Source organism: Bremia lactucae, linkage group LG14 (genome assembly GCF_004359215.1).
Source record: "Bremia lactucae strain SF5 linkage group LG14, whole genome shotgun sequence".
NCBI lineage: Eukaryota > Oomycota > Peronosporomycetes > Peronosporales > Peronosporaceae > Bremia > Bremia lactucae.
The window spans coordinates 2413719-2431516 of record NC_090623.1 but is presented as its reverse complement, the minus strand read 5'-3'; the positions used below and the strand labels follow the sequence as shown (position 1 = coordinate 2431516).

General features: G+C 47.7%; 3 protein-coding genes across 3 annotated transcripts; all 3 read left to right on the top strand.

The window, feature by feature from the left end:
• Positions 1–2810: 2810 nt before the first annotated feature.
• On the top strand, positions 2811–3503 carry CCR75_009288 (uncharacterized protein; the record flags this gene model as incomplete). Its single annotated transcript, XM_067967329.1, has 1 exon — positions 2811–3503. The coding sequence occupies one exon, from the start codon at positions 2811–2813 to the stop codon at positions 3501–3503; it is 693 nt and encodes a 230-aa protein (XP_067816532.1).
• A 79-nt stretch (positions 3504–3582) lies between these two features.
• Positions 3583–4713, top strand: CCR75_009287 (uncharacterized protein; the record flags this gene model as incomplete). Its single annotated transcript, XM_067967328.1, has 1 exon — positions 3583–4713. The coding sequence occupies one exon, from the start codon at positions 3583–3585 to the stop codon at positions 4711–4713; it is 1131 nt and encodes a 376-aa protein (XP_067816530.1).
• A 79-nt stretch (positions 4714–4792) lies between these two features.
• CCR75_009286 (uncharacterized protein) lies at positions 4793–6139 on the top strand (the record flags this gene model as incomplete). Its single annotated transcript, XM_067967327.1, has 1 exon — positions 4793–6139. One exon carries the CDS (start codon positions 4793–4795, stop codon positions 6137–6139), a length of 1347 nt encoding a protein of 448 aa, XP_067816529.1.
• Positions 6140–17798: the final 11659 nt, after the last annotated feature.

Genomic DNA, 17798 nt, shown 5'->3' with positions numbered 1-17798 from the left:
GAACAAATGGGTAGCATAGTCCCTGAGGTCTCGAAATTTCGGACCTCAACCCTGCTGGTCTATAGCGCTCATGTAAGAGGCTATGACCAGGTGATGACCCTCCTAGTGGATTCGGGTGCATCACAAAATTTTGTGAAACTCGCGGCTCTAAGAAAGAGACCGGCGATGTTTGAGTCGCTTTGCCAGGATGGCAAGCGAGAAGAGGCGACCGTTCGTTTAGTGAGAAGAGGCGACCGTTCGTTTAGCGAACGACGCGCTCGTTAAGTCTGAGGGAGTTCAGGTAGAACTCGCCTTCAGCTTTAGTGACTTCTCTTGTAAAGAGAACTTCACAGCTCTAGGTATGGAGAGTCCGTATGACCTCATCCTAGGCATGCTATGGTTGGCAAAACACCAACCATGGATAGATTGGCGTACACGCACAGTTGTGAACTCTACGCAAGACGCCGGAAAGGATGTGCTCCTGCGGGAGACGTATGCACTGATGTCGTGTCAAACACAGTTGAGGTCGATGCAGAACTCATACGTCTGGCACGCTGGTTCTTGCCATCGCCCCTTGGAAATGGACCTGTCATAGCAGCGAGCCATCATATGGCCGCGCTTGCCACATTTTTAGCAGACAAGGTCTGCATTGCCCAACTCCATGGGAGTGGCATCTGACCTTTCGGCCGACGGCTTATACCAAGCGGTCGCCGAGGCACTGTTGTAGGATTGCTGCTCAACTAACGCAATTTGGATTGCCCGTTCCATCGTCGTCGGCACCTTTCTGAAAAGGGCCTGTCGCGATGGGCCAAGACGAAGTCCGTTCATAAACGTGGGCACCTTAATGTGCTCCGGAATCGGACCTACGGTTATGGACGCCGACAGCGAGCGCATCTCTTGCACATACTCTTGCAGAGATCGCTTCGCCTGTCGCGCCCCAAAGAAGCGCGCCTGAAGCAACACTTCGTTGTTTGGCGGCTGGTACATGGCGCGAATCTTTTCCTTACAGTCGCCCACGAAGGGAACGCCTTTCTGTCCGCCATAAGCGCCGAGTACGCCCACTCTGAGGCCTTACCGCGCAGATGCGACATGGCGTACGACACCATCCGGCTATCGTCCTTGATGAGCTTCGCGACACCGCATTGATCCAAGGCTAACAGCCAGTGGACAATCGAGTGCGCTGCAGTTCCTCCGAACTTGGGCGAGTCCATCCGAATGGGCCTCAGCAGATGCGGCCTGGCAGAGAGCATCTCAACAGTCCTGTTGAGATCCTCGCTCCGAGCCTGCTCATGCCTCAGCTCATGTGAGTCTGACTGACGGACTCCACCGCAGCTCGCTCTGTGCCTCGGACGCGGCTCTCCGCTGGCCAAGCACAAACACCTCAAACTGCTTCAAATGAGCAACATGTTGCTCAGGAGGACTGCCCAGGAGCCTTGCGGGTCGTGGCAAGGATTTCAAGTGCTACCAAGTGTAGGCGGGCAGTCTCAATGCGGCCATGCTCTACTTAGACACACACCCTTACAGAGCGAGGAAGCAGTTTGACCGTCTTCTCTTGTGTGCAGTGAGGTAGTTGTGGTGGGCTCCTTAGCGACCTCACCCAACGCACTAAGTACTCTAGTAAAGTGTCGGCACAAGTGGGTAATCCGGCTCCTTGTGCGCACTTACTACGTACAAAGTAGTTCTCAGACTGATTTACATCTAATCGCATTTTCCAATTAAAAATGTCATCTCTGTAGATAACACAAATATGTATTGCGAGCGTATCTTTCTACCAATCAAAAATGTCATCTCTGTAGATAACACTTATACGTATTGCGAGCGTATCTTTCTAGATACCTTGGGTAACGGATGACGCTTGGCGTCATCCCTCCTGATGTGAATACCTATGTGCATCACATATACAAGGGTTGGTCACAAATATGAATAACTCCCGAGTGGTGGGTCTAATTAATTTATTTAAATAATTGGCCATCCCCTAAAGTACACCAAGTGTACTTATTGGGGACTGTGTAAAATTAAGGCAACTTTAGCCCGTTACACCAGGTGTTGAGCCACGTACAAAACCGGACTCGCACGAGGAGCCGGCGTTGATAATTAGGCTACGGATATACCAGGCATCTTGCAACCCATAATGGATAAATAGATCAGTTTGACACTCCCAATAATTTTCGGGCTGTTGAGTCTTTAAATTTTTTTGGCACGAGCTCAACATAGACCAACTATTGACGTTCTAATAAAGATTGCTGGTTGATATAAACTTCAATCAACCAAATCTACAGAAATATTCTCTAAATGCTTTAATATTACCGTATTCGGTAATATTCAAATTTGAAGTAAAAATATCAAATGACAATAGTTTTATGTTCCTTCATCCAATAATAAATTTTTCCAATTATTTCTCGTATAGGAAATAATATTCCTGTCATTACTGTTTTCTTTTCTCAACGATATAGATGCGTCCCCGCCAGAGGTTTTACCTAAAGTGAGCAAAAAACTGCCGGTGTAACGTGTTGGCTATTCGTCTCATTCACGACACTTCGCAACTAAAGTTTCAAACATTTGCAAACCTATTTGTAGCTCATCTATTGTCAGATTCAGTCAACGAAAGGTCCCATAATTTATAAACTTAATAATTATTGTTGTCTGGCCAAGCCGCCTGTCCAGTAGCCACTGAGCGCCGCCGCAGCAACGTCCTACATCCCGAGAAAACCTCCCAAAAGTTCGGATGGCTTCTTCACTGAAATGAAGCCTTCTCACGCAGTCTCCAATAATACTCGCAGGACCTTGAGCAAGCATTTGTACGTTGTATCTGGTGTCCATTTACACGACAAATGTGGACATCGTTGGCTCTAACTTTCATAAGTGTGTCTTGCGCGGCCACTGGGATTACGAGTTTCACGCTATGGCGTAGCTGGGATTTGCAAGTTTCTAGCGTTCGATGGCTCTTTTTCATTTTTTTTCTCTGCTACTTTGCCTTTTGCCTCAGCCGCGCCATTTACATGGTAGTCGGTCTCACGCAGCCGCTGGAGACCACTACAGATGTAAGCAACAGCCTTCTGTCGTATCAATATAGCCGACTCGGCGTCTTTGCTGTGCTACACTTTAAAGTGTCATCCGACGCGCTCATCACGACGCTTCTAGTGTTTGGCGATTGTGCTCTATTCGCAGTGGCCACGTGGTCCTTTCCACTAGCTTATGAGCTTGGGCTCATTGCCACTCGATCGATGGACCGAGGGGTTGGAAAGGAGAAGGAGCAAATTCAATGGTATTTATGGCGCGTTTGGATGGTCATTGGGGCTTTTGCAATCGTTGAAACGACGCTTGCAGCCGTCAGGAGAGGGTACACGGGGTACACCCAGCGCTGTCTCCTCGCTGTCTATGTGGTACAATTTACAAGCTTTTTATACATGGTGTGGAACCTTATTCGTCTTAAGTGCGGTGGCCGAAAGTTCGAACATGTCCAGGGACAATTTGTCCCATCGCCCATCTATCAACGCCTTTCACGGATTATGTACGAATTGTAACAGTTCTTGTAGAGGATATCCTCGCCCGAAGCTAATCTTTCCATGGTGTTGCCCCAGGATGATCTATGCCATTTTTACCATGCAATTCCAGCTCGCGTCCGTCGTGTTGTACGCCATACCAGAGCACGAGTACAAGTTGGTGGATTTTATCAGCGTCAGTGCGGTGATCTACTGCGTCTCGGGTCTGGCTCTTGCAATTACGACCATGTGCAGTCAATCGTGCCTCCTCGAGTCCTGTCGATGCTGCCTTCCGGATGATTTGGAAGCCCAAGTCGAAGCGCGACTGATGCAAATGGGAGAATTGCTCTCGCCACAGGATACACAAGTGTTGTTTGAGTCGATTGAGCCGCCGCTTGTGAATCCTGTGTTTGTCTATACGGACATTCAGCAATCGAGTGATTTATGGGGCGTCGGCGACGGGCTCATTATGCAAAGAGCGACTGAGATTCACGACAATATCCTCCGATCGTTGCTCATGAAGTACCGAGGGTACGAGATCACGACTGCTGGGGACGCGTTTCAATTGGCTTTTCATACCGTGCGCGAAGCTGTCGAGTATTCCTTGGACGTGCAATTGCAGCTCGTGGTCGCGCCATGGCCAAAAGAGTTGCATAGTTTACTAGCTGCGACCAAGAAACAGCGCTCGGGACGGCGTCTGTTGTTTGCAGGGCTGCGCGTTCGAATGGGCATCCACGATGCGGTCGATTCGGATGGCCCATTGGTCGTAGACGTGCACGCAGTGACGGGTAAAATGACGTACACTGGAGCGTCGGAAGTAATTGCCAATGAGATTGGGGATTTAGGCGACGGAGGCCAGATTTTAATCACAAGACGCATTGCCGACTGGCTCTTTATGTATGCGGATCTGGTGGCCATTCCGTGTGCCGTCGATCGCGTGGGCGAGTACACGATTCCCATGATCAATGCGACGCTGGAGGTGTTTCAGGCCATTCCAATCGAGTTGGCGAAACGCAAGAAAAAGTTTACGACGACGCTCAAGAAGCGCGTCATTGTGCAGACGAGTGGGACACTTGATGAGAATCCATCGAGTGGGCTCACGAGCGTCGCGGCCGAACGCCGGCGTACTCTTGACGCATGGCGAAACCGGCGACGGCAGCTTGAGCAAGGGGCACTACGGCGCCATGCGACCTCTCAATCGCTGCTGGGAGATTGTGAAATGGAAATAAATCCACGCAAAAGCAGCTTCTAGAGTATTTAATCAGAACACGTAGCAAAACGTACCCTGTTTTGTCGTGTATTTGTTGCATTTTTCGCCTAAATCTGAGCAAATGATGCTAATCTTTTCTTATACTATCTTCAATGTAAAAGCGTCGGGTCCATGTCAACAATGCCTTGTTGGTCCGCCTCCGCAGCACTGGCTTTTGCAGTCCCAGTTGACAAGTGGAGGGCCATTACAGAAAAAGCCAGTCGCTGCCACAAGCTTCGTGCCGTTTCCAATGATCTGGCGAGTCCTGGCCGCCGTGGCAGTCACACTTACGACCGTCGACGCAGCACTTCAATCTGCTGGTATTTGCTACTCGGCGTGGCATCATCCATTTGTGACCCCCGAGAACGTTCACAACGACTTAATCATCGTGGGCAAGTACTTCTCCAGCATCCGTACGTTCCAAACCCTTTTTAGCAGCGTGAACATTATCACCGCAGCTGCCAAGGCCAACATTCAAGTGGCGGTAGGGGTACAACTCACGGATCCAGCACTAATTGATGTCGAGATTCAGGCCGTGTGTGATGGGTATAAAGCCAACCCTGGCACGGTCGAAGCCGTGTACGTCGGGAATGAGAACCTCAAGAGCAAGGACTTTGGCACGTGGACCGCGGACCAACTCGTGGGATTCATTATGCGCGTCAAGGCGTGCGTGGGATCGACGCCCGTCGGCTCTGTTCAGCGGATCAACGAGTGGCTGGGGGCCGAGACAGCGCACGTGCTCTACAAGGCGTCGGATATCTTGGGGGTGAACGTCCATCCCTTTTTCTCCAATGGCCCGCAGACTGCCGTGGAGAAATTGCAGCTGCAATGGGATCAGATGGCGGCTAAGTACGATTCCAAGAAAATGCACGTGACAGAGACGGGGTGGCCGTCTTCCGGGGAACCATACGAAGAAAATTCCCCATCGATCGAAGGGATGCAGAAATTTCTAAACGATTTTGTAAACTGGTCGTTTGACCATCCAAAGACGTACTGGTTTATGATGTACGACACAACAGTGAGCTACACTGGGGCCGAGTATGAAAAGCACTTTGGGGTGTTTACTGCCGACGGCGTATCAAAAGCGATCTCGATTCCCGTCGGTCGTAACATGGGAGGGACCGTAGTGGATAACTCGATGAAATCTTCGACACTAGTGAATCCTCCGACCATTGTGCAAGAAGTGGAAATGCAAGAAGTGGAAACACAAGAAGCTGGCGTTGGAGCGGGTACCGTGATACCGTATCCTGGAGCATGCAGTCGCGTCGTGTCGTCAGGAGATGCAGCGGTTGGAATTAATATCGTCACGGACGCTAGCTGCGCTTCTGGAGGCATTGGATGCATTGATCAAGTATGTCGATACTGCAAACAAGTGGTGACGCCGCAATCGACCACATTTCTTGACTGTGTCTCGATTACCGGGAATTAAGGAAGCGGTAGAGTCACGCATAGTTGTTGTAGCTTATTTTCCTATCGAAAGTTGTTGGGTCAGTGGAAACTCGGCCTTGGTCAAAAAAGGTTGTAATTCTAGAAAAGTAACGGAAATCGTAAGAAATTAATTTTGTTTTGGAAAATGCTTAGTGAGAGCGTGTGAAATATTGATTGTCAAAACCTGTATTAGATTTACCCGATTTTATTTTGCTCGACCAACATTTTAGGTGTCCTTCAGATAACTTATCCCCTCATAACGTTTAACCTCACGTAACTTGTAGGGTATTGGCTCCACCATTTCAGTTCTATCGTGTCTAACTTATAACTAATAACTAATTAGATTTAGAGAAAATATAAGTTTTTCGATCGATTTTTTTTTTATTACTTCACCAATTTATAAAAAGCTAGCTGAGATTTGATTTAACTAAACGCAGACATTTTGTAATGAAGCACACATCGTTTGGAGAACCGGAACCGTTGTTGTGGTACATTAACTTTATGGGTAAAGTACCCTTTTATCTACTTTTAAAATAGTTAGTTACTTAAATCCCATTCATTATGGGTAATAAATGTGGTCGCCGCCAGATATAAATCTGGCGGCCAAAATCTATTTTAATTAGCTAGGGTAAGGTTTTAAGATTTAAAAGATTAAATAAAGCTCAGTTCCGCCTTATTAAGGCTTGCGCATTGATCTGTAAGAGATAGAAGCCTTTATAAGGTATATCCTCTTGGGCACTAGTTGCCGCTTGGTTCTACGGTCCCCTGAATCCCTTGAGCTAGGATTCCTTAAGCTTTAATAGCTTGTACGACTCCCTAAGTTTTAAAACCAATTAGTTTAATAGAACTAAGTGACTCTCTGAGTCTGAAAGTCTTCCGCTGACTTTAGGAGCGAGGTAGCTCCGCTACACCTGGTAGCACTCGTAGTCAATCTACGCCTGAGTCTTTACAAGACTAATTTCTCACGAAAATGGAAGAGGTTCTAAAATGGTCAGAAGCGCAACGCGCCGCTTATGACAAGCTCAAAACCTTATTCGGGCTTGAGCAGGTGGAATTTATTGTTTCCCAGGGACCAGAGGTCTTGCATGCAAGGCTTGAAGCCTTCATGCGGTACGAAGCCTCCCTGATCGGTCAGGTACAGGACCATTTAGCGGCATCTATGCCAACCCGGTACATCTCTATACCTGACTCAGAGCCGAGGGCTCACCCTCTAACTGTAAATGTGAAAACATTTGAGGGAAAAGAGGGAGAAAATCTCCCTTTTTGGATTAAGCAGATGGAAATGTCCATTGATTCCGCCTTGTTCTTAACAGAACGGCAAAAGGTGGCTATGGCCATTTTCAAACTTGGAGGTAGAGCCATGGAGTGGGCACTATCGTGCAGCATGTCCATAAACGACGCTTTCCCTCATGGGATTCGGTGAAGCAGCAAATGACGAGCATGTTTGCACCGCCTGATCAGGCTTTTCGCATGCGAGCACAGCTCCTAGCGACTCAACAGGGTAAAAGAACCCTAGGGGACTTTGCCCAGGAGTCGGGAACTCTCATTGCATATATACATCAAGACCCGGTACAAGAAGAAATTGTAGTGAAGGGTCTCGGTGAGGGCGTTGCCCGGACGGAATTGTTCCGATCTCATCCGGCTACGTTCGAAGAGGCAGTTGCCATAGCGCTACGCGCCGAGTTTGACTTTAAGTCTGCTCGCGTTAGCCCGCCTGTTTACCGAACAAGCTCTTCGAGCACACGGGTTTCGTCTAATAGAGCGGAACCTATGGATTTAAGCCTCGTTGAGGAAGGAAAAAAAGCTCTCCAAGCTTTGGAACAGCATAAAACCATCCGTAGATGTTATATGTGCGGAAGCACAAAACATTTACGCCCTGCCTGCCCTCTTCGAAATTCGCGTAAAGCTCGAACGAGCTCCAACTCCGGCCTATACGAGAGATCTGTTACGGTGCGGGGAAACGTCGATACCCAGTAGGTGCGGGGCGTCCTACTGGGGAAGACCTAGGCTCTGTTGAACCTCAAGGAGGCGAGATCAAACAGAACCTAGCCCCAATTAGCTCGGTGCTCAATGGCACGGGGCGAGAGTACAAGCCTGGCTTGCTAGTCGCTCAAGCGACTGTAAAGGGCCTTGATAAGCCGTGGTCATTTTTAATTGACTTATGAGCGTATTGCAATTATGCTCGACGCCTTTCCCTTGAAGGAAGTCAACAATACGTTGAGGCGCTTAGAGCGCATGAAGGTGATACAATCACTGTTCGCTTAGCGACTGGGAATGGTGTCACTGTTCCCAAGGTTCCATTGAACTAAGGTATATAGTTTCTGGACTTTGACAGTATGGAACGCGATATCGTCCTAGAATTTGATTCGAGATATGTTCTCATCCTTGGTATGGCCTGGTTAGAACACCATGAGCCATGGATCGATTGGAGGTCTCAGACCTTAGGCGCCACGCGCAATGTAGCAAAGTTTTGAAAAGTCATGAGCCCACCTTTGCTAGGCAACAAAAGCGCTATTGGCGCGGATCATTGCATGAGTCTGTCAGTGTTTTAGGCATTGGCATGTCTGAGTTAATAAATTCTAATGTTGAAAACATTAATTCTGAACCCGACCCAGCAGAAATAAGTGGAAGGCACGTACTCTGTCGAGTGACACTCGTTATAATAACGATTCACTAAATGCTGAAAGCATAGTTGGCCTAAGGCCGAATCATCAAGGGTGCAATATCCCTGAGATACGTGGAGTGGCACGTCTAAGTCCACCGAGTGTGGTCGGCCGAGGTGGCACCATACTGAGTGTCAATAGTGACACTATTGGCAGATCGCCAGGGCATTTTGGGTCAAACCCTCCTACTGCACGTGAAGTGACACGTAAACGTTCGCTGGATAAGGAAGTTGAGTTACCTAACTCCTTGTCGGATGACAAATTAGACACCATGTCTTGTATAGAACCAATACAGGCTGCAAATTTGGGGGCGTGAATGTCTCAGCCTCTAAGAGGCGTATTGTTTCCACTCCAAGACAGGGTGGACACGAAGCGTGTATACCCTCACAAAGTGGTACGATTGAGCAAGTACATACGCTTTTAAATGGCGTAACCGGTAACATGGAGGGGGAAGTTAGCCTTGCGGTAATCCCCTCATTACATGCACTTTTAGAGCTTAGACGAAATGTCTATTGATGAGTGCGGTCGAGCCTTAAAAGCTGGTGACTTATCTGAAATGGTGGTCATTCGACCTATAATTGATTTAAACTCATCGTCACTTCTCGACGAAGCTGTCCTGGATGACACAAAAGCTGCACTTAGTGCGCGAAATGGGTCATCGATCCTTAAAGATCCGACGGATCCCTTTTATTTCTTAATTAAGGAATTCGAAGATGTGGTATGTAATAACCCACCATCTGTTTTACCTTCGGATAGAGGTGTTCGTCATGAAATTGACTCCGGGAACCAAATACTGTCTCACAAGACAATGGCCTTTACCAAGGGAGCAGTGTGACGTCATTGACGATTTCTTCCGTGCTAAGCACGAGGCTGGAATGGTACGAGAGAGCAAATCTCCTCGTTCAACACCGACATTTTGTGTCAAAAAGCCAAATGGTAAATGGCGCATTATACATGCTTATAATAAGCTTAATGCTGCCACCATACCAGCACAAACCCCCATTCCTAGAAAGGATGTTCTTCAAAACAATATGGTGGGATGTACAATGTACAGTGCATTGGACTTAGTCGATGATTACTACCAATTGCTCATGCGAGCTAGTGAAATTCCGCTTACAGCGGTTAGCACCCCAAGCGGCATGTTATGGGAGTGGCTGGTTATGCCACAAGGGCTTTCCAACGCCCCGGCAACATTTAATCGTCTAGTGACGCAACTGTTTCGCCCTCATCGAGGTTATGCACAGACTTATTTCGATGACATTTTTGTCCATAGTCGTGCGGAGCAGGGTCGGTCGGATATGGAAAACCATTTAGACCATTTGCGAGCAGTGCTCGAGTGCATGCGCACAAACAAATTGTATGCCAATGCATCTAAATGCATTTTTGGCGCAGACGAAATTCCTTTTTTAGGATGCTTCATTGGAAAGCGAGGCCTTAGAGCGGATCCCGCTAAGGTAAAAGCCATAGTAGATTGGCCGGTTCCTAAAAACCAAAAGGATTTGCGTAAGTGGTTGGGTCTCGCCAATTATTTACACAAATATAGCGAAAATTACGCTGATATGGCTAGGCCATTATCTAATCTCCTTAAAAAGGATACAGAATGGTGCTGGACTAGCACCGAAAATAATGCTTTTCGAGCAGTTAAGGATAGTCTTATCCATGCCCCGATTCTGGCACTGCCAAACCCAAATTGGCCTTTCAGTGTCGTCTGTGACGCATCAGATTTTGCCATTGGCAGTGCTCTGTTACAAACAGATGTTGATGGGCATGAACGTGTTATTGCGTTCGAGTCTAGACAGCTTAAAGCTGCGGAAAAGAACTACCCAGTTCATGACAAAGAGTTACTTGCTATGAAGTATGCTCTCGTCAAATTCAGAGTTCATCTGCTCGGCTCTAAGCCGTTTGTGATGACAAAGAGTTACTTGCTATGAAGTATGCTCTCGTCAAATTCAGAGTTCATCTGCTCGGCTCTAAGCCGTTTGTGATTTATACAGATCAGGTGTCATTACGCACGGCGACTAAGTCGCCCCATTACTTCGAGGTGAAGTATAAACCCGGCAAGCAAAATGCTTTGCCCGATGCGTTATCACGCAGGACGGAGTATGAGCTTTCTCATTCAACGACTATCTCGTCGCCTATTCTTGAATAAATCCGTTCGGCCAACGCCAAGGGTGAACAGTGTGTAGCACTGCTACGAGCCTTAAAGAACTCGGATTCGGGTATTAAATACCGCATGTTTGCGTGCAAGGTTACATCAATTTTCTATCGATAACAACCTGTTGCTTTATTGCACAGATATCGCGGACCCTCCGCGTGTCGTTGTTCCACGTGAATTGGATTTGAAGTACCGGATCCTCTATGAGGCACACGATACTGTCCTTGGTGGTCATCTCGGTAGAGAAAAGACCTACGGCTCTATCAGCCAGAGTTATTGGTGGCCCAAACTTTATAAATGGGTCAGCACATATGTTCGCACATGCGAAACGTGCCAACGGGTTAAGCCCTCGGCACATGCTGCTGCGCCACTGGCGAGTCTTCCCGTCCCCATAGGATGCTGGGAGTCTATTAGTATGGATTTTGTTTTTGGGCTACCGAAAGATTGAGCCGGTAACTCCGGTATAGTGTTTTTTTTGTTGACCGTTTGAGCAAAATGGCTCACTTAGCAGCCGTGCCGATTTCTATTGATGGAGAGGGTACAGCTAAGCTGTTTATCGATCGCGTGTTTCGACAACATGGTTTGCCAGTGGCAATTGTCTCTGATCGATATCCCCGTTTCACAGGTAAAGTCTGGAAATCAATTTTTTGAGGGATTGGCACCAGATTGTATATGTCCACTGCGGACCATCCGCAGACCGATGGTCAAACTGAACGTGTCAATCGCGTCATTGAAGACGTTTCACGCAGCGTGTGTGCTCAGACATCAAAGCGCTGGAGCTCAATGCTCCCAGTAATAGAATTTGCGTTAAATAACGCTGTTCACGCCTCTACAGGCTATACGTCCGTTTTATATAAACGGTTTTACCCACCGCGCGTTCCACTAACGATACCACTGCGTGGTTCAGGGCTTGGTGGGGGAGAATTGGCCAATAGGTTGCTGATATCATCCCGGTTACCGTTCGGAAACAAGTAAGCGAGTTTCTCGCGATGCGATTTAAAGTCTTAAGACATGTAAGGGATACGATGGCTGATAGACAAGACAAACAAAAAGAACAAGCAGATGTCAAAGGCAGAGAAGCTGTATTAATTATTATATGGTCGGAGACCAAGTTTTACTAAACGCTAAAAACCTACCTACCAACTTGGTTTCCGCGGTCTTCAAGACCAAATTGCGCCCGCGCTTTATTGGACCATTTACGGTCCTGGCCAAGAAGGGCCTAGCTTATACGCAAAACCTTCCCAGCAAGCTGCGTACACACCCAGTGTTTTACGTTGGCTTGCTTTGAGATGCGTGACGCGATTGACGTTTTGCAATCGATTTACAAGCGCCAAGGGCGCGTGTTTTCCAATGGGCCTTCTGAACCTTCGGATGGGTCTCGTCATACTGACGGACGAGGCCATCAACGTCAACAATCAGCTGGGAACGAGGTTCCCAGCTGTCATGCGAAGGTGGATAACCTCGCCAGCGAACAAGATAACTCGTTCGCTGCCCCTAAGCCATATCGGGACCCTTCCCACGTGGACTTGAAGGCGCTTGCGCCGAGACAGGCGGTTTTGCCGCAGATTGCTGCATCCTCACCAGGATGTCCAGCTGGCCCTCTAAACGAGGCTGTTAGCGTTCCAGCGTCGAAAGACAGTCCCGAACCGCCTCAAAAGAGCTCTCAACCCGAGCAAGGACCTCACGAAGAAGTTGCACCTCGTGCCGTAGAGCATCAAATGCTTCCACCGAAATTTCGGCCCCCTCGCGCGCTGCTTGATGCGCGGGGGAACCTTCAGTTTCATGTGGAGAAACTTTTAAAGCGACGTCGTCGTGAGGGTCAATACCAGTATCTGGTGAAGTGGCTAGGGTACCCCTCTTCTGAAAAAACTCTTGGGAGTTCGAGGTACCTCTTCGGCAAGATTGCCCGTACGCCGTTGACGTTTTTAAGCGCCAAGCTCAGGGTCAACTCGCGTCAAACGACGCTTCCCACCACTAAACGTGGGATTAGGTGGATGTAAAGCCTCAGTGCGGCTTCGATCCTTCGTTGTACGGTCAACCGAAGCACTGAAATATTGGCTAGGCCTTGCTTCATTTTGGGGCATAAATGCCAAACGTAATTGGCCTTTGGTAGCAAAGTTGAAGCGAAGCTTGCGTTCCAAACGAACATCACCTCTATCCGCAAACTCTCTGATATTCCAGATATTACGGAGTTTGCAGGCCCGGTTAACCCATTTCTCAAATGAGACTTCGTTTTCTGTTCTTGTTTCGCTTGATAACAAAACGATCGGAATTTCCCTCATGGAGGTCACCGAAGCCCCACGGGTTGATCACGTAAACGCGTCAGATACTGGCTTTGCGTCATTACCTTCGGCGTAAGGTATTGCTCATGAAGAGCGTCGCGAGCAGCGATCTCCTCCGGCGTCCTCGCCGGGTCACCAGATATCCAGATGGCCAAGCTATGACCCGCTATCTCTTTGAGACGCTCGTCCGCACTAAGCGGAGTGAATCTATATTCACTATGAGCCTTAGCTTTCGCTATTTCGGCAGCTTGACGACGAGCTCTTTCCTCTATTAGGATTATCTGCTCTTGCTCTTCATCGAGCGCATTCGTAATGCTGTTGGACTCAGGGTCCCGTGTCCTGCTCAATGCAGTTAAGACATCAGCGGCACCACGTTCTCGGAACGGATTCGGGGCTCGTCGACGTTTGTCCGAAGGAGAAGGCGTGAGCGAACGCCGCTCTTTTTCCTCCTCCTCTGATTGAGAGTGACTTTCAAAGTCCTACCATTCCTTCGTAGTCGATGAAGGTGCTCAGAGTCTGTGACTCACGCTTGATTGTCATTAGACAACGGAATGGAAAACACAATCAAACGGTTAGCTGTTAGATTCCAACCTCAAAGAGGAATAAAGCGAATGTTGTCACTCGGTGTCAACAGTCCGATGGGATAGGTTGTAATGGTGCACACATCGGTTGGAAAACCGTTGTTGTGGTACGTTTACTTTATGGGTAAAATACCCTTTTATCAACTTTGAAATAGTTAGTTACTTAAATCCCATTTATTATGGGTAATAAATGTGGTCGCCGCCAGATATAAATCTGGCGGCCAAAATCTATTTTAATTAGCTAGGGTCAGTTTTTTAGATTTAAATAATTAAGTAAAGTTCAACTCCCGTTTTGATCTTAAAGCGTCAAGTGCCTTCCTAAGGCTTGCGCATTGATCTGTAAGAGATAGAAGCCTTTCTAAGGCATATCCTCTTGGGCACTAGTTGCCACTTGGTTCTACGAACCCCTGAATCCCGTGAACTAGGATTCCTTAAGCTTTAATAGCTTGTATGACTCCCTGAGTTGTTAAAACCATTCGTTCAATAGAACTAAGTGACTCTCTGAGTCTGAAAGTCTTCCTCTGACTTTAGGAGCGAGGTAGCTCCGCTACACATTTATATAAAGTGATGTCAGGGCACTGCCAACTTGTACTGCTTCAGTACAAGTTTACTTCGCACTGCCTCAGTGTGAGTGGTGCCTCACGTCACTTTACTTACACTAGTACGTGCAGAGGAAGTCTTCTCATTAAAACACTTGCTTTAAAGAGGGTTAAATGAGAGCTGCGTTAATATAATTAAGTTCTTCTTGTCTATCTACTTAATACTAACATATTTATAAACTTATACAAAACATGTATTTTAAAAGTCTTATCTGTCTGTCTCTTTGCGCGCGTCCAGCGCTGACTGGACCGCGGAGAAAGTAGATATAATGGTCTATATCTTTCAATGGATAAGCTTTTAGAATATTACCATGTAAAGTAATATTCTCCAATATTATCTACCTTTTAGATAAAATATTAATTAACAACCTTTGAGTGTTAATTTCATTTAACGATATACCCCGTTACATCACCCCTTCCTTTAAACGACAATCACTCTGACTGTCATTGGGTAGAGGTCACTCTAAGACCACTTTATTAAACGAAGTTGATCAGTCAGATTCATCATTTTTAATTCTATCGCATGGTTAACAAGTCTTTGCGGTATGCGAATAGTGCGGCGCCTTCGGCTGCGCTCATGCAGCGGACGTTCCGTCTGCCGTAGCGTCATCCTCTCCCGCAGCTCTAAATGTTGCGGGTGCATATGGTGATACACCACGTGAACGCGACTCTCTTTCGAGGTCGACTACGAATGCGAGTCGGACGAAATGGCCGACTCGAGGAGAACAGAACAGTCGCCTGATCATCGTCAGGCGGCTGACTTTGAGCCTTCGAATGAGGGGGCTCATTCGAGTAGACGTGCTAATAGCATTCGCTACAGCATGTTCAATTCCGAAGATGGGGATGATTCTTCGTCGTTAGTACCGTCTCCCATACCGTCACCCGCACATACTTCTGTGCGTGGTGATGACGATGGCGCAAGCCATCGTAAGAAAAGGTTTTGTGGTACCCCTGCTTCGGTGGGTACCACTCAGGGAGGTGAAGACAGTAAATGTCTCATCTCCTGAAAAGAAGCCGTGGCTTTTGCCAGAAAGGCTAATTAATAGCTTGTCTAGAGAAACTACTCCTCACAATAAATATACTTTATTTATTGCGACAAATATACATGGCCTTGATCTCAGCGCGAAGAACTTTCGCGCTGAGGAAGATTTTATCTCGATGCTTTTCTTAAGTATCGATGGTTTAGTGGCAACAATATTATATGCGAGATAAAGTCTCGCTTATGCAAGCCTGGAGCGCGTTCATTCGCAATGTCAAAGACGTTGGACGCGAAGTCTGACTTCAAAAACTAAACGCGAATCGTGTTAAGTTTGAGAAACGAACTCCAACCGGTGCAAGGTATATATTGCATCGGTTGTCACGTGAGGCAGGACTTCCATGCCTCACGTGGGGTGATCCCTGTCCGTGTTGTGTAGACAACTCGAAGAGGGTAAAAGGAGATGTCAATTCCCTTTCTTCGCCCTGGGGAAGGGCTCGCATCTCTATTGAGATGCGTGACACGATTGACGTTTTGCAATCGATTTACACGCGCCAAGGGCGCGTGTTTTCCGATGGGCCTTCTGAACCATCGGGTGGGTCTCGTCATACTGACGGACGAGGCCATCAACGTCAACAATCAGCTGGGAACGAGGTTCCCAGCTGTCATGCGAAGGTGGATAACCTCGCCAGCGAACAAGATAACTCGTTCGCTGCCCCTTCACATCACGGTGGGTTACGATGCGTTCCACAAGGAAGCGTTGACCACCGTGTGAATCCACCAATGGTTTTGGTGGAGGGGGAAAATTAGATCCGACCCATTTGTCGGATCAAGAGTCGAAGATCGACAAACTCGATCGCTTCCTCCATGATTTGGAGGAGGTACTTGATCACGAGCGCGGTAAGCGTCGCTCGTTAGAGCAGACGGTGCAGGCTCACCAGATCGAACGGTTGGAAAACCGTTCGAAGAGTGCGTACTCCATGTTGGAGTACGGACGGAATTATGACGCTCTTCGTGATGAGCTGTCGTCAGCTCATCGCGGTTTCGAGGATCTTCGGACCCGACATGAGAATCTATAGATTCAACATGAGAATTTGGTTCGTGACCACAAGAATCTTTTAGGGATTCTTGAAAAAGGTGGTCATATCCGTCCTCGGAAGAAACCGCGTACTGATGATACGGGCGGAGCCGACCAAAATAAATGTAGGATGCAAACGCATCCTACGTGGCAGTTCTATTGTGTACGCATTGCCTCTGCGATGCAGTACACGAAAAGGCCCAATAAACCTGAGCAGTAGTTTACTGCTACCCACATTAGTGACTACACGCTGAGGTAAGCTTACCTTAGAGAGCAGTACTACGTCATTAATTTTAAATCAAAGAACGTTGCTCTGCCATGTTTGTCTGCGTTCCGTTTCTGACGGTCCACTGCGTTAGCAATGGAATCCTTTACGAAACGGATTACCGTGCGCTTTGTGCGCACTGCCATGAGAGTTTTCTCATCTTCGATGTCGAAGCAATCGACATTGACATCATTCGCGTTTTTGGTAACTTCGACGCGTGATGAGCATGAGCCAGAAATGGTTTTGCTCGTGTCTGCCGCCCCCCTTCGTTAACAAGAGGATCCCACTAATTGGGTGGGTATACGTGGATGGCGTATGCCATTCACGAAGAACGGTGTATGCACTGTAGACGCATGCACCGAATTATTGATGGCGAATTCGACCATCGGCAAAAACTCGCTCCAATTTGGATACGATTGGACGAAACCTCGAAGTATCTCTTCGAGGACGCGATTTACGAGTTCCGTCTGACCATCTGTCCACGGAGAAATTATACTCCGCGAAGAAGGATAACCACCTAGCCACCTCGCCATTCTTTGCGAAAGGTGTGGGGTTTTTACGGCCATGCGTAATGACGCATGGTCTGTATATACGATGAACGGTCTATCTCCAGGAGATAGACCCTAAACTTAGCCAGTGCATATTTCATGGCAAGGAGATCCTTGTTATGCCTAAGTAATTGCGTTCAGCTGGTTCCAGCTGACGCGATTGGTAACAGACGACGCGCTCCGCGCCGTCTATATCGTATTGCATTAACGCGCAGCCGATTGCGAAATCGCTGGCGTCACAGACCACATGGAATGGTCGTCTTGATCTGCATTCGCCAAGATGGGCGATTGCATCAAGCTTTGCTTGATACCTTTAAATGAACGCTGACAATCAGCGTTCCATAACCATTTCTCGTCTTTTTTCAAGAGACGAGAGAGATGTACTGTCATCTCTGCATAATTGCGAGAGTACTTGTGCAAGTACGCCGCTAAACCAAGGAACTTTCTAAGTCCCTTGACATCGACTGGAACTGGCCAGTCGGTGATTGCTTTGATCTTTTCGGGATCAGGGCG